This window comes from Pan troglodytes, chromosome 18, assembly GCF_028858775.2.
Source record: "Pan troglodytes isolate AG18354 chromosome 18, NHGRI_mPanTro3-v2.0_pri, whole genome shotgun sequence".
Classification (NCBI taxonomy): domain Eukaryota; kingdom Metazoa; phylum Chordata; class Mammalia; order Primates; family Hominidae; genus Pan; species Pan troglodytes.
In genome coordinates, this window is record NC_072416.2 from 26,348,676 (window position 1) to 26,372,654 (window position 23,979).

The 23,979-nt window shown below is 45.3% G+C and overlaps 1 protein-coding gene across 1 annotated transcript; it reads left to right on the plus strand.

The window, feature by feature from the left end:
- The first annotated feature begins 19,691 nt into the window (after nt 1–19,691).
- Nucleotides 19,692–23,677, plus strand: CHP2 (calcineurin like EF-hand protein 2). The gene is given in 7 exon segments (NM_001280447.1): nt 19,692–19,831; nt 20,398–20,470; nt 20,584–20,664; nt 20,802–20,932; nt 21,127–21,188; nt 21,941–22,063; nt 22,271–23,677. Coding segments are annotated over 7 exon segments (591 nt in total). The 5' UTR covers nt 19,692–19,764; the 3' UTR covers nt 22,325–23,677.
- The last annotated feature ends 302 nt before the right edge of the window (nt 23,678–23,979 follow it).

A 23,979-nucleotide genomic window follows, 5' to 3' on the forward strand; every position in this document is an offset into this window, starting at 1 on the left:
AATGGTTCCTCTCTTCTCTCTCGAGGCTGGTGTGGCAGAAAGATCTGGGGCTGTTTCCTGCTATGTGTGTGTGTGTGTGCGTGTGTGTGTGTGTGTGGTTCAGAAGGGTTTGGTTCTAAGTAGATCTTTGGAAAATCTTTCCTCATTAAATTGGTGACATTAACCCAGAGGAGCCAATTAAAGGCCTAATGCAAAACCTACTTCCAGCGGGGGGCAGTAGAGTGTAGCAGTTAAACATGTGGGCTTCGCTTCTGTATTTGGGTTTGAAACTGGCTTCAACCAGTAGTTGCCACGCATTTGTGATTACACGCCTCTTTCAGTGAGAAATTTTTGAACCTGCACCCTCAAATATATATATATATATATATATATATATATATATAATTATTTATAAGTTGTACGCATAATTCTGGTCCTATTTGTTATATCATAAAACATAATAAAATTGAAATTAAGAATGAAAAAATAAAATGAACTCTTAAAATGCTTTATTGAGGCATAATTGACAATGAATTGCACATATAAAAGAGCATGATTTGAAAAGTTTTGATATATATATACACACACACACACACACCTATGAAACCATGACACAATCAAGATAGTGAACACACCCATCAGACCCAAAAGTTTCCTTTGCCTCTCTGTAACTACTCCTCACCCGTTTCTGCTCTTCTATCCCTGAGTAACCACCAATCCGCTTTCTGTCACTATAAATTAGTTTGCATTTTGTAGAGTTTTGTATAAATGGCATTGTACACTATGGATTATTTTCTTGTCTGGCTTCTTTCACTCGGCATAATTATTTTGAGTTTCAAGCTAATTATGGATGAAATCAAGGATGAAATAATGATGGAGTTAACTATTAAAAATACTGTTTTATTTTGTTTGTTTGTTAATGGTAGAAAATATTTGTGCTTTCAAATTGTAGATTTTTTTTTTTTTCAATTTGAGATACAGTCTTGCCCTGTTGCCCAGGCTGGTGTGATCATGGCTCACTGCAGCCTCGACCTCCCAGGCTCAAGTGAATCCTCCCACCTCAGCCTCCCAAGTAGCTGGGACAACAGGCAAGTTCCACCAAGCTCCGCTAATTTTTAAAGTTTTTTTTTTTTTTTTTTTTTTTTTTTAATACAGATGGAGGTCTTGCTATGTTGCCCACACTGGTCTCAAACTCCTGGACCCAAGTGATCCTTCCACCTCAGCCTCCCAAAGTCCTGGGATTACAGACATGAGCCACCACACCCAGCATATAGAGATTTGTCTTTATGTCCTGGATACTAGTTTTTTTTCTTTTACATTAGATTAAATTTTTTTAATTTAATTTTTTTTTTGATGGAGTCTTGTTCTGTTGCCAGGCTGGAGTGCAATGGCACAATCTCAGCTCATTGCAACCTCTGCCTCCCAGGTTCAAGTGATTCTCCTGCCTCAGCCTCCCGAGTAGCTGGGATTACAGGCACCCACCACCACACCCAGTTAATTTTTGTATTTTTAGTAGAGACGGGGTTTCACCATGTTGGCCAGGCTGGTCTCGATCTCCTGACCTCGTGATTCACCCGCCTCTACCTCCTAAAGTGCTGGGATTACAGGCGTGAGCCACCGCGCCCGGCCTAATTTAATTTCTGAGTAAGTAATACATTCACATGGTTTCAAACCTAACCATATGAAAACATATAAAGTGTGAACTCTCTCTGACTGTTGCTCCCTATTCATCTAAATGCACCATGCCCTCCCACATTCCTAAATAAGTTTCTTAGGCATCTTCTGGATTTATTTATGCAAATATATACACATATGTATGTATATATAGATATGCACTTTCTTGGTATTCTCTTCTTGTATTCTCCGGTTTTTTTGTTTTTTATTTTTTTGAGATGGAGTCTCACTGTGTCACCCAGGCTGGAGCGCAGTGGTGCGATCTCGGGTAACTGTAGCCTTTGCCTCCCATGCTCAAGTGATTCTCCTGCCTCAGCCTCCCGAGTAGCTGGGATTACAAGTGTGCACCACCACACCCAGCTAATTTTTGTATTTTTAGTAGAGACAGGATTTCACCATGTTGTCCAGGCTGGTCGTGAACTCCTGACCTCAAGTGATCCACCTGCCCTGGCCTCCCAAAGTGCTGGGAATACAGGCATGAGCCACTGCTCCTGGCCACATTCTGTTGTATTTTTAACAGAAAAGATAGCATATTATTCACAATCATGCATATTGTTCTACAACTAGCTTTTTCATGTGACATATCTTGGAGATCTTCCTATATGAGTTTGTAGAAAGGTTTCTCCCTTCCTTCTTTCTTGCCTTCCTCTCCTTCCTTCCTTCCTTTCTTCCTTCCATCCTTCCTTCCCTCCTTCCATCCTTCCTTCCTTCCTTCCCTCCTTCCTTCCCTCCTTCCTTCCATCCTTCCTTCCTTCCCTCCTTCCCTCCCTCTCTCCCTCCCTTCCTTCCTTCCTTCCTTCCTTCTTTCCTTCCCTCCCTCCCTCCCTCCCTCCCTTCCTCCCTTCCTTCCTTCCTTCCTTCCTTCCTTCCTTCCTTCCTTCCTTCCTTCCTTCCTTCCTTCCTTCTTCTCTCTCCTTCCCTCTTTCTTACAGCTTCATTTTATTTCATGGTACTGTACTTTATTTAACCTGATGGACACTTGGATGGTTTCTGTTTCCTTTTTTTTCTTTTTTTTTGGCTAGGTAAAAAACCAATTTTGCATCAGATAACCTTGTGCACATATCATTTTACAAACATGCGAGTGTTTCTGTAGGGTTAATTCTTAAAAGTTGGATTGCTGAGTCTAGGAGTCCATATAATATATTTGGGATTTTAATGGATAGTATCCACATGACCTCTGCAGGAGTTATACCAATGAACACAACCCTCTACAGGGAGAAACTGAAATGAGAGTGCCTAGGTCCTGAGAGCCTCACCACCAGTATATTTTTCCAACTTCAGAATTCTCTTTTCTGTTCTCAGAAATTAAAAATGGTATCTCCGTGTAATTTTAATTTGTGTTTCTCTTAAGGCTGAAGTCAAATTAGATGCTTAGTTTTATGTATGTATGTATATATCTATGTATGTATGTATGTATGTATGTATTTGTTTACTTATTTATTTTTGAGACAGTCTTGCTCTATCACGCAGGCTGGAGGGCATTCCTGCAATCTCGGCTCACTGCTTCCGGTTTCAAGTGATTCTCGTGCCTCAGCCTCCTGAGTAGTTGGGATTATAGGCGTGTGCCACCACATCCAGCTAATTTTTTGTATTTTTAGTAGAGACAGGGTTTTGCTATGTTGGCCAGGCTGGTCTTGAACTCCTGGACTCCGCTGATTGGACCAGGCGTGGACACTTGATCCCAGCTAAGCCAAGTAGATCTATTCTCTTTAAAATCTGAATTGATGGCGGGCGGGTTTGGGAACCCTGGAGTGGTAAGATACTGTAGGATCTGGGTCAGAGTTGATGCTGTGGAACCCAAAGTCAAGGGCAACTCTGTTTTTTTTTAGGAGATGGGATCTCACTGTTGCCCAGTCTGTTCTCAAGCTCCTAGCCTTGAGGGATTCTCCTGCCTCGGCTTCCCAAAGTACTGGGATCACAGGAATGAACCACTGCACCCAGGCACTAAGTCAAGGGCAAGTCCAAGTTATGGAGGAGACGGACTGTGGGAGCCTTTTAGAGGACACTGACTTACAGAGAAAAAAGAGAAATACCCAGAAAGAGAGAAGCAGAGAGGGAGATGATCTGCACCCAAAGACAGACAGACAGAGAGAGAGAGAACAAGAGAGAGCCAGAGTGCCAGGTAGCTGGTTAGCTGAACTTCTTGCTCTAGGTTTCCATGAAATTCCCCTGATCCTTATACTAAAATACGTTCTTTATAATGTATTTCATTTCCTTCAACAAATCCCCAGCATTTGGATGAGAAATATATAGAATGCATGCATATACATTGCTGGTGGAAGTGTAAAATCATATAAATACTTTGGAAAACAGTTGGGCATTATCTCTTCAAGTTGAATATAGCCACCCTCCATATCTGTGGGTTCTGTTTCTGTGGTTTCAACCAACCTTGGATTGAAAATATTCGGGAGAAGAACTCATAAAAAATAACAATACAACAATAAAAAATAATACCAAGAGGGCAGGCACGGTGGCTCATGCCTGTAATCCCAGCACTTTGGGAGGCCAAGGTGGGTGGATCACTTGAGGTCAGGAGTTCGAAACCAGCCTGGCCAACATGGTGAAACCCCATCTCTACTAAAAATACAAAAATTATCTGGGCATGGTGGCTAATGCTTGTAATTCCAGTTACTTGAGAGGCTGAGGCTGGAGAATCGCTTGAACCTGGGAGGGGAGGCCACAGTAAGCCAAGATCATGCCACTACACTCAAGTGACAGAGCGAGACTCTGTCTTTAAAAAACAAACAAACAAAAAAGCAATCAACATAAAAATGTGCTTTTTTTTTTTTTTTTTTTTTTTTTTTGACAGTCACCCTGTGACACTCACTCTGTCACCCAGGCTGGAGTGCAGTGATGTGAACATAGCTCACTGTAACCTTGAACTCCTGGGCTCAAGGACTCAAGCAATCCTTTCAGCTCAGCCTCCCTAGTCACTGGAACTACAGGTACACCACCATGCCTGGTCAATTTTAGATTTTTTTGTATAGATGGGGTCTCACTATGTTGCCTGGGCTGTTCTTGAACTCCTTGAACTTAAGGGATCTTCCTGCTTTGGCCTCCCAAAGTGCTGGGATTACAAGTGTGAGCCACCATGCTTGGTCTAAAATATGCACTTCTAAGGAATACATATAAAATGAACTAAACATAAATAAGAAAGCAAGAGAATGATGAATATGGGATTCAGGACGATGGCTCCCTACTTGGGGAAACCATGTGGTTAGAGGTTGGCTACTGCTAAGTTCCTAGCTTTTGTTTTGAGTGAGTGGTTTTGTGGATGCTGAATACCTTATTAAAAACTGCTAACTAACAACATAAAGGCAGGCCATACACGAAACACTGATAAGAGTATGCCTTGAGCCAAGGGTATTCATTATCATGAATAATCCAATTCTATGAACCTGATGTTCAAACAGAAAAAGAAATATAAAGGAGAGTGACTTTTAACAATCTTTAATAAATGTTATTACTGGTTAAAGGTACAAAAATGTTGACATGTGTTAACTCTTATATCCTCTTCTCCAATTTTATATTTTATGATGGTTACTACTAAAAAGCAATGCAGGCTGAGCGAAGTGGCTCACCCCTGTAATCCCAGCGCTTTGGGAGGCTAAGGTGGGCAGATCACTTGAGGTCAAGAGTTAGAGACCAGCCTGGCCAACATGGTGAAACCCCATCTCTACTGAAAATACAAAAACTGGTGGGGCGTGGTGGTGCACCTGTAGTCCTGGCTACTCAGGAGGCTGAGGCAGGAGAATTGTTTGAACCCAGGAGATGGAGGTTGCAGTGAGTTGAGATCATGCCATTGCACTCCAGCCTGGGCAACAGAGCAAGACTCTGTCTCACAAAAAAAAAGAAAAAAAGAAAAAAAGAAAAAAAAAACCAACGCAGAGTGGTATCAAACAATAGCCATCGTAACAGCTTTCGTTTTTTAGTGCATGCTGTGTACCAGATGCTGTGATAAGCCAATCACAGGCATTTATGTCATTTACTCCTGAACACATTCTTAGGTACCAGCTACTATTTTTCCCCTCCATTTACAATACCATTAAGGAAACTAAAGTTCAGAGAGATTTAGTGAATTGCCTTAGGCTACATGACATATGGGCCAACACCCCATTAATTACACTTTTTTTTTTTTGAGACAATCTTGCTCTGTTGCCCAGGTTGGGGTGTAGTGGCATGATCTTGGCTCACTGCAACCTCTGCCTCCTGGGTTTAAGCGAATCTCGTGCTTCAGCCTCCCAGATAGCTGGGATTACAGGTGCACACCACCACGCCCAGCTAATTTTTGTATTTTTAGTAGAGACGAGGTTTCACCATGTTGGCCAGGCTGGTCTTGAACTCCTGATCTCAAGTGATCCGCCTGCCTCAGCTTCCCAAAGTGTTGGGATTACAGGCGTGAGCCACCACTCCCAGCCAATTACAGACAATTAATATAACAATTATGTGCAACATGCAAACGTCTTTTTTTTCTTTCTTTCTTTCTTTCTTTTGTTTTTGTGAGATGGAGTCTTGCTCTCTTGCCAGGCTGGAGTGCAGTGGTAGGAATCTCCACTTGCTGCAACCTCCACCTCCCAGGTTCAAGTGATTCTCCTGCCTCAGCCTCCCCAGTACTGGTATTACAGGCGTGTGCCACCATGCCCGGCAGCATTGTGTTTTTCATACAGATGGGGTTTCACCATGTTGGCCAGGCTGGTCTCGAACTCCTGACCTCAGGTGATCCATCCGCCTTGACCTCCCAAAATGCTGGGATTACAGGTGTGAGCCACCACGCTTGGCTGGAAACATCTTTTTTATCCTCAAATACCATTTAGAATCAATACAACTCAATTTGTAATCCTATTCTGCCCTCCCCCACCAAAAAAAAAAAAAAGATAAATTCCATCCCTATCTCTGTAGAACAAAAATGTACCTGTCATACCTGGGGTGATCCCTTATTGATATCAAAGGCTTTTAGGTGTCTTTTCAGTTTCCCTGTCAAGGCACATTGGGAAATTCATGCCTGAATCTCTAGTAACATCTGTCTTGCCAGGAGTCAGCCAAGTGTGCCTGCCAAACCCTGCCTGCTGCCTGTTTTTGTGTGGTCTGTGGGCTAAGATAGTTTTTGCATTTTTTAATGATCAGAAAAAACCAAAAGGAGAATGGTATTTTGTGACATGTGAGAATTATATGAAATTCAGATTTCAGGGTCTGTAAATAAAGTTGTGTTGGAACTCTTCTTCCTTTGTCTATTGTCTATGCTACTTTTGCCCTGCAGAGCAGAGCTGAGTAGATGTAATACAGACCGTACAGCCTGCAAATTTAAAATATTTACTATCTGTCCCTTTGCAGAAAATGTTGGCTGATCCCTGTCTTATACTAACAAATTCACACATAGTAGCATATCCATTGCAAAATAACTTCAAGTTTAATTTTTTTTTTTTTTTGCTGTTGTTGAGATAATTGCCATTTGTTTTGTGCCAGGGTTAGAGACATTGAGTACTTTTGGAGGAGATTCTTGGAGTGAACATTTTTTTCTTCCCAAAGAACTAACAAATGCCAGTTTGTGAAAACCGTAGTCACCATAACATTGTGGAATGTTGATAGTTGGTTTTGTTTCTAATGCAAACTGTTGTATCTATTTTTTTTTTTTTAAGAGACAGGATTTCGCTCTGTCACCCAGGCCGGAGTGCAGTAGCACGATCACATCTCACTGCAGCCTTGACCTCCTGGGCTCAAGTGATCCTCCCCCTTCAGCCTCCCAAGTAGCTGGGACTACAGGGGCACACCACCACGCCCAGCTAATTTTTAAATATTTTTTGTACAGATGAGGTCTTGCTGTGTTACCCAGGCTGGCCTTGAATTTCTGGCCTCAAGCAATCCTCCTTCCTTGGCCTCCCAAAGTGCTGGGACTACAGGTGTGAGCCACCACACCAGGCTCATATCCCAGCTCTTAAGATGGTGCCTGGCATAGAGTAGGTGCTCAGTAAATCTTTGTTGAATAAATGAATGACTGAATATATTTAGTGTCTACCTCCTCCATTGGACTTAGCTCTATGGGTCTGGGACTGTGTCTCTTTTGTTCACTGCTCTAATCTCAGCATCCAGCACATGTTTCTCAAATGAGTAAGTAGAAAGAACAGAGTTGAGGACCTGCCCTTTACGTCCACCAGAGGATGGCGACATACTTGCTTTTTCTCCTTTCCATCCTCTCACTCCTCCTCCCTTTCCCCACTCCTTTTGTTCTTCTCTTCCACTCCGCTTCTTTCCCCACCCTTTTTCTTTTTCTGCAGAGGATGACCTGGTTTTAGTTTTTAGTCTTGCTGCTAATTGTCCCTGTCTCTGAACCCTTTGACTCAGCCTCTGATTTAACTGGTCTGAGATTGAGCCCCCATATCTCTTATTTTTTAAACATACCAGGTGATTCTCATGTTGCACATTTTTCTTGCTCGTGATTGCTTTTTGCATGAGCATGTAAGGAAATCTCCGCAAATGAGGGAAAAGGGGAGGTCTTTTGGGAGAGACTTCTGGAAAAGATTCCTTTCTCTTAGGAGGCATCCCTATATATTTTATTGTCTGTTTTTTTTTTTTTTGATGGAGTCTTGCTCTGTGGCCATGCTGGAGTGCAGTGGCGTGATGTCAGCTCACTGCAACCTCTGTCCCCCGGGTTCAAGTGTCCCAGTCTCCTGAGTAACTGGGATTACAGGTGCCTGCCACCACGCTGTTCTGTGTGGGAAACGCACAAAGGGAAAAGAGAAGACACACACAATACCTTTAAGGGTAAACAACCTTTACCCCACAAGAATGGCAATGTAGATAAAATAAGCAAATGATATAATAAGCAAATTGATATAAAAAGCAAATTGCAATGGGAAGGGGAGAAGGGAAAAGATATATAAATTTACACTCACCAGACTATGGAGGATTCATCACTAGACCGGGAAGCAACAGCCTGGGCTCCAGAGTCGGCCACCAGTCTGTGCACAGACGAGGAGAGGTCTCATGAAGCTTCGGCGTGGTCTGGGACCCTAGCTCTTTTTGTAATGAGTTGTTTGGCATGAGGCCCAGCCACGACAGCCCTTCGCGACTGGACTCAAGGAACACAGAAAGATCAACTTGTTTTTGCGATGGTCTGTTGTTTTTCAATAACTAACATACAGGAATAGATTGAAATAGAGATTTTCCTGAAACAGCGCTGGATGAATGCATCAAGGGGCTCATACAACCTGTTCTGGGACTTGGTGATCATTGTTTGTGTCCACTTTCAATTGAGTTCAAATTTAATATTTAACTTTTCCTCCACACATGCCCGGCTAATTTTTGTATTTTTAGTAGAGATGGGATTTCGCCATGTTGGCCAGGCTGGTCTCGAACTCCTGACCTCAAGTGATCTGTGCGCCTCAGCCTCCCAAAGTGTTGGGATTACAGGCACGAGCCACTGTGCCCGGCCTCTTTTTATATTTTCTTGCATATGTATGAACAACTCTGGAAGATGCACAAAAAAAGAGGGGGCAACAGTGGGTCCCATAGGAATGAGGATTGGTAAATAGGAGGCAAAAAAGGAGACCTCACCTTCCCCACCACAAGGGTGAGTGTAAGACCCCAGCTGGCCCCTCAGTGATGGGTTTAGAAGTGAGCATGTGAGTTCCTTTTCAGGGACTGTTTGGATTGTGGGGGAGAGAGAGACACTTCTTACTCTCTGAGATCCAAGGTACTAAGGACCATTTCAGCCTGGAGATGTTGGGCACCATCTTTGTAGGCGGGCGGAGAGTCTGTCTGAGGATGAGAAAAGCACAGCCAATGGAGAAAGAGTGAGACAGCGACCTGATGGCATTGTTTGAACACCTGGATCTAGCTGTGCCTGAGGTACATTCCCCTAGAATTCCCTTTGGCTTGAGCTCATCCGTGCTCTCCTTTCCTTAATCTAGGTTGAGGTTGGTTTCTGCCTCTGGAACTCAAAAGTTTCCTAACTAAGAACCACTGGCCATTGTGAAATGATTTCACTTCTTTAGAAAGCCCTCAGGCTGCCCTGTGGAGAACAGACAGGGGAAGAGAGAGGGCAAGGGGAGGGAAGGGAAGGGAAGGGATAATGTTAGGAGGTGTTTTTGTTGTTGTTGGTTTTTTTATTTGTTTGTTTGTTTGTTTTGAGACAGAGTCTCGCCCTGTCGCCTAGGCTGGAGTTTAGTGGTGTGATTTCAGCTCACTGCAACCTCCGCCTCCTGGGTTCAAGTGATTCTCCTGCTTCAGCTTCCCGAGTAGCTGGGATTACAGGTGTGCACCACCACGCCTGGCTGATTTTTTGTATCTTTAATAGAGATGGGGTTTCACCATGTTGGCCAGGCTGATCTCAAACTCCTGATCTTGTGATCCACCTGCCTCGGCCTCCCAAAGTGCTGGGATTACAGGCGTGAGCCACCATGCCCAGCCGGCCTTGGAGGTGTTCTTAAACCCAATTTAGATGTCTAATAGGCACCTCACCTGGAATGCATCTGCTGTGGTCTGAATGTTCATGTTCCCTCAGCAAAACTCATATGTTGAAGCCTAATCCCCAATGTGATGTTGTCAGGAGGTGGAGCTTTGGGGAGGTAATTAGGTGGTAAAGGTGGAGTGCTCATGAATGAGACTTTTGCCCTTATAAAAAAGACCTGAGGGAGCTGTTGGTTGTTTCCACTGTTGGCTGTTGTGAATAATGGTCCTGTAAACATCCGTGTACAAGTTTTTGCATGACTATAAGTTTTTATTTCTTTCTATATACCTAGGAGGGAATTGCTGTGTCAGTCAGGTCATTCTTGCACTGTTCATGTGACGACTCCTGCTGTCAAGCTCCCCCAAAACTGTCCTGGTTTATGCCTTTTGCAAACCTAATTCTCCAGTCTTCTTTGTAAAAAACCAGTTTGTTTTAGTTCAGGGATTCCTTTCCTTCCCAGATGGGCAAAGTTCTGAAGATCTAGAAGAACGATGACTTGGTACTACTGGGGCGTGGCCAGTTTTTTTGTGTTGCCATCCTATTAGGTCTTGAGGCACTCTGGACAGTACGCTCCACTGTGTTTTGGTTTATACCAGTCTTGATGCAAAATTCTAGCTTTCCTGGAGAGCTCTGAAGAGAAAACATATCAGTCTTTTACTGAGTACAGCCCTACAGAGAATGCAACTCTTGATGGAACCAACCCCACCATTGCCCAGTAGCACCCAGCTTGGCATTAGTAAGTGGAAGGGAGATGGGTGTTTTCAGTCCTCATTTGGAAAACCACATCATACACATGATCCCAGAAATTACCATGATTGTCCACATTTGAGCCATAAACTACAAGTTACGGATTTTGTATTGACTTTTATTACCAGACTCGTTTTCTTTACTGAGCTGAAAAACCACACACCTGATTCTCCTCCCGTCACTGGCCATTTTTTCTCAGGCTCCTTTGGCAACTCCTTCTTCTCTTCCCAACTTTTTGATGTTAGAAGATCATCAGTACTCAATCCTAGGACTTCTCTTCTCTCTTCACTGACATCCCAGGTGATCTTGTCCAGTCCCATAGTTTTAATACCAACTATACAATGATAACTCCCACATGTATATAGCCTTGTCAATTCACAAAGAAGAGATGACAATTATAAACATATGTGCACCAAACAACAAAGCCCCCAAATCTATGAAGCAAATATTGGCAGAATTGAAGGGAGAAAGAGACAGCTCTACAATAATGGTTGGAGACTTCAATGCCCCACTTTCAAAATTGAGTAGAACATCTAGACAAAATAATCAATAAGTAAATAGAGGACGTGAGCAACACTACAAACCTACTAGACCTAACAGACATATATAAAATACATAAAACAGGCTATCCAACAACAGCAGAACATACATTCTTCTTAGGTGCACATGGAACATTCTTCAGAATAATCCATATGTTAAACCACAAAATAAGTCTCAACATATTTAAAAATACTGAGATCATACAATATATCTTTTCTGCAATGGAATGAAATTAGAAATCAATAAAAGAAGGAAAAGTATAAAATTCACAAATATGTAGACATTAAACAACATACTCTTAAACAACCAGTGGATCAAAGAAGAAGTCATAAGGAAATTAGGAAATACTTTGAGACAAATGAAAACAAAAACACAACATACAAAATATATAGCTCTTGCTCCAACTTCTCTCTTGAAGCCGATACACCCATATACAATAATCTACTTAATATCTTTATTGGAATGTGTAACAGGCAGCTCAAGGATTTTTTTTTAAACTCTCCCCTTGAAATGTGCTTCTTCTGCTCTCTTCACCATCTTAGCAAATGGCAACTTCCAGTTGTTTAGGACAAAAATCTTGGAGTCATCCTTGATTTCTTTCTTTCACAGCCTACATTCCATATATGAACAAATCTTGCAGGCTCTTCTTTCAAAATAGGATCCATATTTGACCCTTTCTCACCATTCCACTGCTGGCACCGTGGTTCAATCTACCATCATCTTTTACCTTAATTATCACAATAGTCTCCCAACTTTCATCTTGCCCAGTGAAGTCTACATACAGCAGCCAGTGTGATTCTTGTGATGCTACTAAAACAGAAATTGGAGGCAGGTACCATGACTCAAGCCCCAAATCCCAACACTTTGAGAGACTGGGGCAGGAGGATTAATTGAGGCCAGGAATTCAAGATCAACTTGGGCAACATAACAAGACCCAATTTCTACAAAAAATAAAAAAATTAGCTGGGTGTGGTGGTGTGCACCTGTAGTCCTAGCTACCCAGGAGGCTGAGACAGGAGCATTGCTTGAGCCCAGGAGTTTGAGGCTGCAAGTGAGCTGAGAAGCTGCCACTGCACTCCTGCCTGAGTGACAGAGTGAAATCCCATCTCGAACACAATAACAACAGCAAAACAGAAATTGCATTATCACATCCTCCAAGGTAGGTGGATCACGAGGTCAGGAGACCAAGACCATCCTGGCTAACATGGTGAAACCCCGTCTCTACTAAAAATACCAAAAATTATCCTGGCATGGTGGCGGGCGCCTGTAATCCCAACTACTTGGGAGGCTGAGGCAGGAGAATGGCATGAACCAGGCAGGTGGAGCTTGCAGTGAGCCAAGATGGCGCCACTGCACTCCAGCCTGGGCGACAGAGTGAGACTCTGTCTGAAAAAAAAACCCTTCCACTATGTTCTATCACACTTTTGTGACTCTTGCTTGCTTGTTTTGAACATATCTAAGCTAGTAATAGTCCACTGTTTCAGTTTGTATTTTAGACTTTGTATGGTTAAGTGTCTTTTTATCCTTATTGACCATGTCTCTTTTACATCTTATCCAAATTATTTTTCCTATTGGGTTGTCTTTTATCTTTTACATATACATATTTGTATGTATGTACATACGTATATACATATGTGTGTGTGTGTGTATATATATATATGTATATATATATATATAGCCATACGGAGGTTTAAGTTTCATGTAGTTCAAATTTGTCAAACTTTTAATTAATTAATTAATTAATTGAGACAGGGTCTCACTCTATTGCTCAGGCTGGAGTGCAGTGGTGTGATCACAGCTCACTGCAGCCTCGAACTCTTTGGTTCAAGCGATCCTCCTGCCTCAGCCTCCCGAGTAGCTGAAAGTACAGGCGAGTGCCAGCATGCTCGGCTAATTTTTGTATTTTTTGTAGAGACAGGGTCTCGCCATGTTGCCCAGGCTGGTCTGGAACTCCTGGGCTCAAGTGATCCACTCTCCTTGGCCTCCCAGAGTACTGGGATTACAGGTGTGAGCCACTGTGCCTGGCCATGTCAATCTTTTCTTTATGATTTCTTTGTTTTGTTTCATATTTAGAAGACCTTCTTCTGTTTAGTATTATAAGAACAGCTATCCAAGATTTTTTCTAGTATTACATGGCTTCATTTTGCATTGAAATCTCTATTCGATCTGGAATTTATTATATTTTGGCATAAAAAGGTAAAGTACAGCCTTATTTTTTTCTCCCAAAAGACAGAGAGAGGACCCAAATGACATTTTTGAATGTCACTAATTTGAAATGTTACTTTTATCAAATGCCAAATTTCCATATATATTTGGGTATATTTCTGACTTTCTCCCCTTCTTTCCTTCCTTCCTCCCTCCCTCCCTCCCTCCCTCCCTCCCTTCCTTCCCTCCCTCCCTCCATCCTTCCTTCCTTCCCTCCCTCCCTCTCTCTTTTTCTCTCCCTCTTTCTCTTTCTTTCTTTCTTTCCCTTCCTTCCTTCCTTCCTTCCTTCCTTCCTTCCTTCCTTCCTTTCTTTCACACGGGAAAGGGTCTAGCTCTGTCACCCAGGCTGGAGTGCAGTGGTGCGATCTCGGCTCACTGCAACTTCCACCTCCAGGGCTCAAGAATTCTCCCGCCTCAGCCTCCTGAGTAGCTGGGACTACAGGCTGTGCACCATCATGCCCAGCTAATTTTTGTATTTTTTGTAGAGATAGAGTTTTGCCATGTTGCCTGGGCTGGTCTTGAACTCCTGGGCTCAAGTGATCCACCTGCCTCAGCCTCCCAAAGTGCCGCGATTACAGGTGTGAGCCACTACACAAGGCCTCTTGTCTGTGTGTGTGTGTGTGTGTGTGTTTTAATTGAGATGGAATCTCACTCTGTTTCCCAGGCTGGGGTGCAGTGGTGCGATCTCGGCTCACTGCAACCTCCGCCTCCTGGGTTCAAGCAATTCTCCTGCCTCAGCTTCCTGAGTAGCTGGGATTACACACACCCACAACCACACCTGGCTAGTTGTTATATTTTTAGTACAGATGGGGTTTCACCATGTTGGCCAGGCTGGTCTTGAACTCCTGACCTCATGATCCGCCTGCATCGGCCTCCCAAAGTTCTGGATTACCACGCCTGGCCCTTTATTCCTGTTTCTTACCTCTCTATTCCTGGTAGAGGAATTTGTATTTCCCTGATGACTAATGATGTTGATGTCACCCACCCTCATTACTTTTCATCCCAGAGCTTTCCTGGCTATTCTGTTTTTAATTTTAATTTTTTTTTGTTTACTTTTTTCTTTCAGATTTTTTTTTTGTTTTATAGTTTGTTTTTAAGAGACAAAAAAAGATCCCTCTGTAGGTTCAGCTACAGAAATCTTGTTACAACTTTTATTTCCTCTGGAGAGTCAAATTTGACTGTCTTCTCTGTGCTGTTCTCTTTAAAAAAAAGTTTTAATGAGATATAATTCACATACCACACAATTTGCCCATTTAAAGCATGCAATGCAATAGATTTTATTACATTCACAGATATGTGCAACCAAACTATCACCAGAGTCGATTGTAGAACATTTTCATCACCTCAACAAGAAACCCTGGGACCAGGCGCAGTGGCTCACACCTGTAATCCCAGCACTTTGGGAAGCAGAGGCGGGTGGATCGCTTGAGCCCAGGACAGCCTGGGGAACATAGTGAGATCCCATCTCTACAAAAAAACAAACAACAACAACAACAACAAATTAGCCAGTTGAGATGGCATGTGCCTATAGTCCTAGCTACTAAGGAGGCTGAGGTGGGAGGATCATCTTAGCCCAGGAAGTTGAGGCTGTGGTGAGCCATGATCACTCCACTGCACTGCATCCTGGGTGATAGGAGACCCTGTCTTAAGAAAAAAAAGAAAAAATAAGAAACCCTGTACACTTTAGCTATTATCCCTGACTCCCACCTACCTCCCTTAGCCCTCGGCAATCACTAACCTACTTTTTGTCTCTACGGGTTTGCCTATTCTTAACATTTCATGTAAGTGCAATCATATAATACGTGGTCTTTTGTGACTGGTTTATTTTACTTAGCATTGAGTTTTCAAGGTTCATCCATGTTGTGGCATATATAATACTTCATTACTTTTTATGGCCAAATGATATTCTGTTGTATCAATATACCATGTTTTACTTATCCATTCATCAGTCAAACATTTGGCTTATTTCCAATTTTTGGCTGTTATGAATAGTGTCGCTATGAATATTCACTACAGGTTTTTGTTTGAGCTCCTATTTTCTTTCTTTCTTTCTTTCTTTTTTTTTTTTTTGGAGCCGGAGTCTGGTTCTGTTGCCCAGGTTGGAGTGCAGTGGTGCAATCTTGGCTCACTGCAACCTCTGCCTCCCAGGTTCAAGTGGTTCTCCTGCTTCAACCTCCCAAGTAGCTGGGATTACAGATGCGTGCCACCATGCTTGGCTAATTTTTTTGTATTTTTAGTAGAGATGGGGTTTCATTATGTTGGCCAGGCTGGTCTTGAACTCCTGACCTCAAGTGATCTGCCCGCCTCTACCTCCCAGAGAGCTGGGATTACAGGTGTGAGCCACTGTGCCTGGCCTGAGCCCCTGTTTTCAATTCTTTTGGGTGTATACCTAGGAGCAGAATTGCTGGGTCACATGGTAATTTTGTTTAGTGTATTGAGAAACCTTCAAACTGTTTTCCACAGTAACTGAACCATTTTACTTTTCCACCAGCAGTGAATGAGGCTTCCAACTTTTTCATAGCCTCACTAAGACTTGTTTTTGTTTGTTTTAATTCCAGCCATCTTAGTGGGTATGAAGTGATATCTCATTGTGGTTGGTTTGTATTTCGCTGATGATGAATGATGTGGGGAATCTTTTCATGTACTTATTGGCTAAACATATATATTTTTTGGAGAAATGTCTATTCAAGTCCTTTGCCCATTTAAAAAGTTGGGTCATTTATCTTTTTATTATTGAGTGCTAATTGTTCTGTATTTTCCTGACTATTCCTGGATGTTCATTCTTCTAGTTGAACCTTCACCAAGAATGACTAGCGGCCAGGCGTGGTGGCTCATGCTTGTAATCCCATCACTTTGGGAGGCCGAAGTGGGCAGATCACTTGAGGTCAGGAGTTCGAGACCAGCCTGGCCAACATGGTGAAACCCCATCTCTACTAAAAATACAAAAATTAGCCAGGTGTGGTGGTGCATGCCTGTAATCCCAGCTACTACGGAGGCTGAGGCAGGAGAATCGCTTAAGCCCAGGAGGCGGAGGTTGCAGTGATCTGAGATGGCGCCACTGCACTCCAGCCTGGGCAACAGAGTAAGACTCTGTCTCAAAAAATTAAAAAAGAAAAAAAAAAAAGAATGACTAGCAACTTTTACATAGCTGAAAAGCAAAAACCAAATATTCATCCTGACTCTAGTCTAACAGATTCTGCAGATAAAATTTTCCCCAAAGCATCTTCCCGCTTAAATGACCTGAAAAAACTGTGAAGTTGATTTAAGTCTCACTTGTGTACATGAAACAGAAATGAGTTCTAGCATAGCCTGCTCTCTCTCTCTTTCTTTTTTTTTTCTTTTTGAGATGGAGTCTTGCTCTGTTACCCAGGCTGGAGTGCAGTGGTGTGATCTTGGCTCACTGCAACACCTGCCTCCCAGGTTCAAGTGATTCTCCTGCCTCAGCCTCCCAAATAGTTGGGATTACAGGCGCCTGCCACCAGGCCCAGCTAATTTTTTGTATTTTTAGTAGAGACGGGGTTTCACTGTGTTAGCCAGGATAGTCTCGATCTCCTGACCTCATGATCTGCCCGCCTCAGTCTCCCAAAGTGCTGGCATTATAGGTGTGAGCCACTGCGCCTGGTCCAGCCCTCTCTTAAAAGCTTGTGTATGATGTGTGCATGGGAGTTCCTAATTACTCTCCGGCCTAATTTACTTTGGTGTAGCACTGACTCCAATATTAAGGCTGGAGAAGCCCTTTCCAAGATCAGCATCCCAAGCTGGCCTGCGGTGCTTATCACAGCTTCTTAGGGCCCTCATCTCCTCCTGGGTTCAGAACTGAACCCAAACTACATGCACAGCCTGACTCACAGCTGTGGGTTGCAGTGATTGCTGGGCTTCATTAGGGAGGAGTGTGGTTTCCCGCATGCTTAGTCTTTGGGGGGAGTCTGAAAGAGAATCAAGCATTCCTTATGCCAGTTGCTTAATCCTTGGGGGTATCTGAAAGAAGCAAGCACTTCTTAGATCAATATTTTCAAGACTCATCTGATGCAGGCCTCTGCCTGGGGCTGGAGGATAGACTGTTTCTTCAGCTTCTCTCTCTCCAGGGTGGATATGAACTTGAGCCCTTGCAATGAACTGCTTGCATGTTTTCCCCCCTGGGAAATTTGTGTATGTATGTGCAATTATGATGGGGGAAAGGGTTTAAAGATACTTTCAAAAGTGGACACTTCTAGTGTTTGTCCCTTGACAAATGAGTTTCTCGACCTGTTTTTTTTTCATTATCAATGCCTCCCCTAGTCTTTTTAATTTCCCCACCCTCACCCCTACCCCATGAAATTTTCTTTTCTTTCTTTTTTTTTTTTGAGACCAAGTTTCGATCTTTTTGCCCAAGATGGCATGCAATGGCGCGATCTAGGCTCACCTCAATCTCCACCTCCCGGGTTCAAGCGATTCTCCTGCCTCAGCCTCCCGAGTAGCTGGAATTACAGGCATGCACCACTACACCCAGCTAATTTTGTATTTTTAGTAGAGACCGGGTTTCTCAATGTTGGTCAGTCTGGTCTCGAACTCCTGACCTCAGGTGATCCGCCTGTCTCGACCTCCCAAAGTGCTGGGATTACAGGCATAAACCACTGCGCCCGGCCTCTTTTCTTTTCAAGACAGGATCTCTCTCTGTCACCCAGGCTGGAGTGTAATGGCGTGATCATGGCTCCCTGCAGCCTCAACCTCCTAGGCTCAAGTGATCCTCCTGTCTCAGACTCCCAAGTAGCTGAGACTACAGGCATGTGCCACGACACCTGGTTAATTTTTTTTTTTTTTGTATTCTTTTGTAGAGGTGGGGTCTCGCTATGTTGCCTAGGCTGGTCTTGAGCTCCTGGGCTCAAGCAATCCTCCTGCCTCTACCTCCCAAAGTGCTGGGATTACAGGCATGAGCCTCCACGTCTGCCCTGAAATTTCAATATCACAGCTATATTGTATATCTATTTATGTGCTGTATGTATGCTGTGCTTTGTACATAAAAAATATGTTTTATTTTTTGCCCCGTTGGGGTGAGATAGAGACCGCACTGAGAATGCACGCTTTACATAATTGGTTCACAACTTGCCCCCGGCAGCCTCCACCACGTAAAATTAGAAGAAAGCAGCTCAGCAGGGCCTACAAGGAATGTGTGAACGGATGCACATAAAGTGCTTAGCAAAGCGTGGTAAACAAGAGCCCTTGTTGTTGTCATTCTTGCTTTAAGCCTAGTCCCAGTGATGTCTGTAACCCTCTCTTGGGCCAAGGAGTTCCATGGCTCTGGAGGGCTGTTCAGAGGACTAAGTCATTCCCAGTCTGGAGCTCTACGGGATCAGTAGGTACCTAAGGGAGTGAATTGGGCTTGGAGGGACTGTGGCCAGAGGACAGCTCTGGGCCTGGTGGTGATAGAACTTCTGATTTCTCAGGAAAAGCCAAGAATGTGGGTTTTGGGTTAAATCTCCTGAATTTTAAGCATTGGCTCAATTAAACAACAATAAGGCAATGTGAACCGAACAAAAGGGATGAAACCAAGATTTACTGACTTTCCCAGAGTCACGGGCACGGCTGGGATTCCAATAAGGACTCCCAAACCAGTGCTCTTTCCACTTAACCTAACGCACACCCTTCATCTCGCCGCCCCTCCCCACTTCCCCGTCTTTGGGAGTTCTTCGATGCCTCTTCCCCCCTCCCCCCAGGATTCCCTCCCCATAGGCCACCCGCCTTCCAGCAGAGCGTGGTCTCTACAGAGGAGGTCAGGTCTCCCAGGCTTCCTCAGCGTCGACGCCGGGGAGCGCCCTGGGGTTGGGAGCGCCCGGGGCCCGCGAAGGAGGAGGTGGCTCAGGTGTCAGGGCGCACCGTGGGAACCGGCCCCGGGGGAGGCGTGGAAAGGCGGGGCCTGGGACTCGACCAGCCTCTCCCGTGCGGATCGCAAAATCTCGGAGCTGAAACAGCCCGTTGTTCGCAGCCTCCCTCTGACCCGCCACCCTGCACATTGTTTTCCATTCGCCCGGGTCGCGGGTGGGAGGCGAGGCACGCCGGGGTTCTGGAGCTTGGCCGCGCGCCAGGCTTGTGGCCTTCGTCCCCTGGGGCCACTGGGGCGGCCACGCCTCTCCGGCGGGAGGAGAGAACGCGTGGGTCCGAGTGGCTGCTCCGGCCCTTCCGCCTCCAGCTCGGCCATGGGGTCGCGCAGCTCCCACGCCGCGGTCATTCCCGACGGGGACAGTATTCGGCGAGAGACCGGCTGTGAGTGCGCCCGCGCCGGCGGCTGCGGAGGGGACGGGGCGAACCCAGGCGTCTGGGGCTAGGGAAGGGGTTGGGTTGAAGGATGGACGAACTTACAAGTCTCGGGTCCGGGGCTCCCCGGAGCTGGAAGACCAAGGCCCCTGTGCCTGGGATCGCTGGGTTCGGGGCGGATTAACCTAGGGGTCCCAGCCTCCAAGTCTGGGGAGGATCCGGGTTCACGGGGTTGGAGTCCAGAGGAATCCAGGCACCCAGGTGTCCTCGAGCCCGCACCCAGGTGTCCTCGAGCCCGGATCGAAGCTGAAGGCAGAGCTGATGGCGGTTGGAAGGGATGGCTTTGGTACTTTGGTTTTCGGGAGGTTGCGAGCCGCCCGGGTCTTGAACCTGGATCTTCGCGGGGTCGTGTCATTCTCCCTCCGCCCCGGCCAGCTCAACCCCTGATTCCCCGGGATGATCGCCCCTTCCAGCCAGCCCCCGCTGTTCTGGCCCATCTTCCCGGCCTGTTGGGGCGGGTTTCTGGAGCCGGCCTTGCAGAGTCACACACCCCCACCCCACTCTCCTTCCCGCAGTCTCCCAAGCCAGCCTGCTCCGCCTGCACCACCGGTTCCGGGCACTGGACAGGAATAAGAAGGGCTACCTGAGGTGAGGGGGAGCCGGCCTCATAACTTCTGGCCTCTGTCTCTCTGACTCCATGTCCCTCTTTGACCCTCCATCTGGCATCTCTGCCTTACCCTCTTTGAAATTTGGCTTTGCAGCCGCATGGATCTCCAGCAGATAGGGGCGCTCGCCGTGAACCCCCTGGGAGACCGAATTATAGAAAGCTTCTTCCCCGATGGGTGAGGCTTCCTGGGCGTGGGGAGGTGAAGGTGGGAAAACCAGTGTGTGAGTGGGTGGGAGGGGAGGTTAGAGACTGAGGCAAAGTGATGGCCAAGGTGACCACCACCTCTTTCCATTCTGTCCCCTGTTTCCCCAGGAGCCAGCGAGTGGATTTCCCAGGCTTTGTCAGGGTCTTGGCTCATTTTCGCCCTGTAGAAGATGAGGACACAGAAACCCAAGACCCCAAGAAACCTGAACCTCTCAACAGCAGAAGGAACAAACTTCACTGTGAGTTTGTGAGGACCTGCCCAAGTGAGAATGCAGATGTACCCACACCAGGGACAGGCTCCAGGGATCTCCCACTCCCTTCCTGAGCGCATTGACAACCTCCCCCCTCCTCCAAGGTTGGGGGAAGGAAGGTGGCTGCTGGAAGAGAGCCAGGGAAGACCTACCTTCCTTTCCCCCTCCCACCCTCTCCCCAGATGCATTTCAGCTCTATGACCTGGATCGCGATGGGAAGATCTCCAGGCATGAGATGCTGCAGGTTGGCAGAAAGCGAGAGCAAGAGATGTGATGTGTGAAGGATGGGATGGTTAAATGCAATGGTGTGAGAGATGGGGTGGGATGATTGGGGAACTGGGGCGCAGATAATTGGGGTATTGGTTGGGAAATGGGAATGGGTGCAGTTGGAGTGTGGGTTTGTTGGGAGTCGGAGTGGGGAGCAGTTGACTATGAGGTTGGGAATAGATCAGTGATTCTCAACTGGGGGTGATTTTGCTCCCTGAGTGAATATCTGGCAATATCTGGAGATGCTTTTTGTTGTCACAATGGGGGAGAGAGTGTGCTACTGGCATCTAGTGGGTAGAGGTCAGGAATGTGGCTATATATCATGCAATACCCAGGAGAGCCTCTTCCAACAAGGAGTTACCTGGCTCCAAATGTCAATAGTGCCAAGATTGAGAAACTCTGGAACAGATGTGATGGAATGAGGATGGAATTAGAAACCCTTAGTGGCTAAGGTGGAGAATGGTATGGAGGATGGATGGAGGTTGGGTGATAAAGTTGGGTAATGAGTTTGAGCATATTTTGAGGGTAGTGCAGGATGGTGAGGGAGAGATAGGAGATTGGTTGTTGAAGCAGTAGGGAAAATTATTGGGGGGATATGGTGAAAAATGGATGAAGGATGGATTATAAAATTAGCAATAACTTTTGGGATGAGGTGGGCAAGGTTTAGGAGATGGGGAGTAGCAGCCTTCGTGCCCCCTCCTTATGGCTGCCTCTTCACTCATCTCCCAGGTTCTCCGTCTGATGGTTGGGGTACAGGTGACAGAAGAGCAGCTGGAGAACATCGCTGACCGCACAGTGCAGGAGGCTGATGAAGATGGGGATGGGGCTGTGTCCTTCGTGGAGTTCACCAAGGTCAGAGTGCCCTTGGGGATTGGGGAGTTGAGATCAGGAGTCCCTGGGGCAGACAGACATGGGAAACGTTCAGTGGAGGAGGGTGGAAAGATAGGGGTTGCCTGGGAATGATGGGGTCTGTGGAATGGGTAGAACCCTGGGGGAGGAGGTTGGGAGCATGGAGAGCTGAGAGTCAAGCCTCTTGCCTGCCATTTGTTTTTCCCTCAGTCCTTAGAGAAGATGGACGTTGAGCAAAAAATGAGCATCCGGATCCTGAAGTGACTCCGTTTGTGCCTTGGGCTTGCTCCTGCAACCAGTATCTCCTTGGAATTCATCCAAAGCCCCCATGGACGCATGGACACAGGACGCCAATAAACTGTATTCTCGTTTCTAACTCTATTTAGGGCCAAGGGAAGAAAGCTGGAAGGATGTGTACTAAAGTCTAGCTCAGCAGTCCCCAACCTTTTTGGCATCAGGGACAGTTTTTCCATGGATGGGTGACAGGGGATGGTTTTGGGATGATTCAAGTGCATTACATTTATTGTGCACTTTATTTCTATTATGATTACATTGTAATATATAATGAAATAATTATACAACTCACCATAATGTAGAATCAGCAGGAGCCCTGAGCTTGTTTTCCTGCAACTAGACGGTCCCATCTGGGAGTGATGGGAGACAGTGACAGATCATCAGGCATTAGATTCTCATAAGGAGTGCACAACCTAGATCGCTTGGGTGTGCAGTTCACAGTAGGATTTGGGCTCCTATGATAATCTAATGCCACTGCTGATCTGACAGGAAGTAGAGCTCAGGTGGTAATGCAAGCAATGGGGAGTGGCTGTAAATATAGATGAAGCTTCAGCTCGCCTGCTGCTCACCTTGTGCTGTGCAGCCCGGTTCCTAACAGACCACAGACCCGACACCAGGTCTAGCTCATTTGGTCTCAGAGCTGTGAATCAGCCAGCAATCTTTTGGTTGGAAATCACTGAAAACCCAACTCAAAGTGACTTAAGTCAGAAAGAAATTTTATGAATTCATGTAATTAAAAAGTCCGGAAGTATCTGCCTTTAGGCACAGCTGGATCCAAGGGCACAAATGATGTCATCAGGCCCCAGTTATTCTCCATCTCCCAGCTCAGCTTTTTCTGTCTGTAAGCCTGATTTTCAGGAAGGCTCTTTCCTAGTGATGGAGATGACCACCATCAGCTCCAGGCTTCTATCCTGCTAACCCAGTAACCCAGTGGGAAGAGATTTACTTATTCCAATAATTCCAAGTGGAGAGTGTCATTGACCCATTTGGGGTCTCATCTCTACTTCTAGGGGAATGAAACACTCTGAGTGGCTAGGCCTGTGTCATGTGCTAATTCCTAGAGCCAGGGAAATAAGGTCTGAGGATTCAGGATGGGGTGAAAGGTGGTTGCTTAAAGGAAAATGAAATACAATTAGCAGAATAAGGGGAAATGAGTGGTCTGCTCTGCTCGGGCAAAACAAGAGATGCCCATTCCTGTGAGGGACCCTTGAAGTCTGGACTCTTAAATGGGTTTTTGCTGATTTCCTGGGTGCATGCTAGGATGATGGGGCTTGAGGCGGTAGGGAAGAGACGATGTAAAAATAATAAACAATATATACCTTCCTAGAGTGTGAATGCATTCGAAGATTCTAAGAGTAAGCTTGTTTTCATGGTAAGATGTTCAAACATTGATATAAGATGGAATGGAGTAGGAAGTCCCATAAAACTATGAGACTCTATGTCTGCAGCAGAGTTGCACCTGTGGGAGACACTGTAATTGCCCTGCTGTTTTTCTCCCTCCCAGAGCTGGTCTTTGGTTGTCTTGTATCAGCACATGAGAACCAGTTGTGCTCATAACATCTCAACTCTGCTTTCAATGATATGTTAGCAGCTTGAAACTGGCTATAGCAGGAATATTTACACCA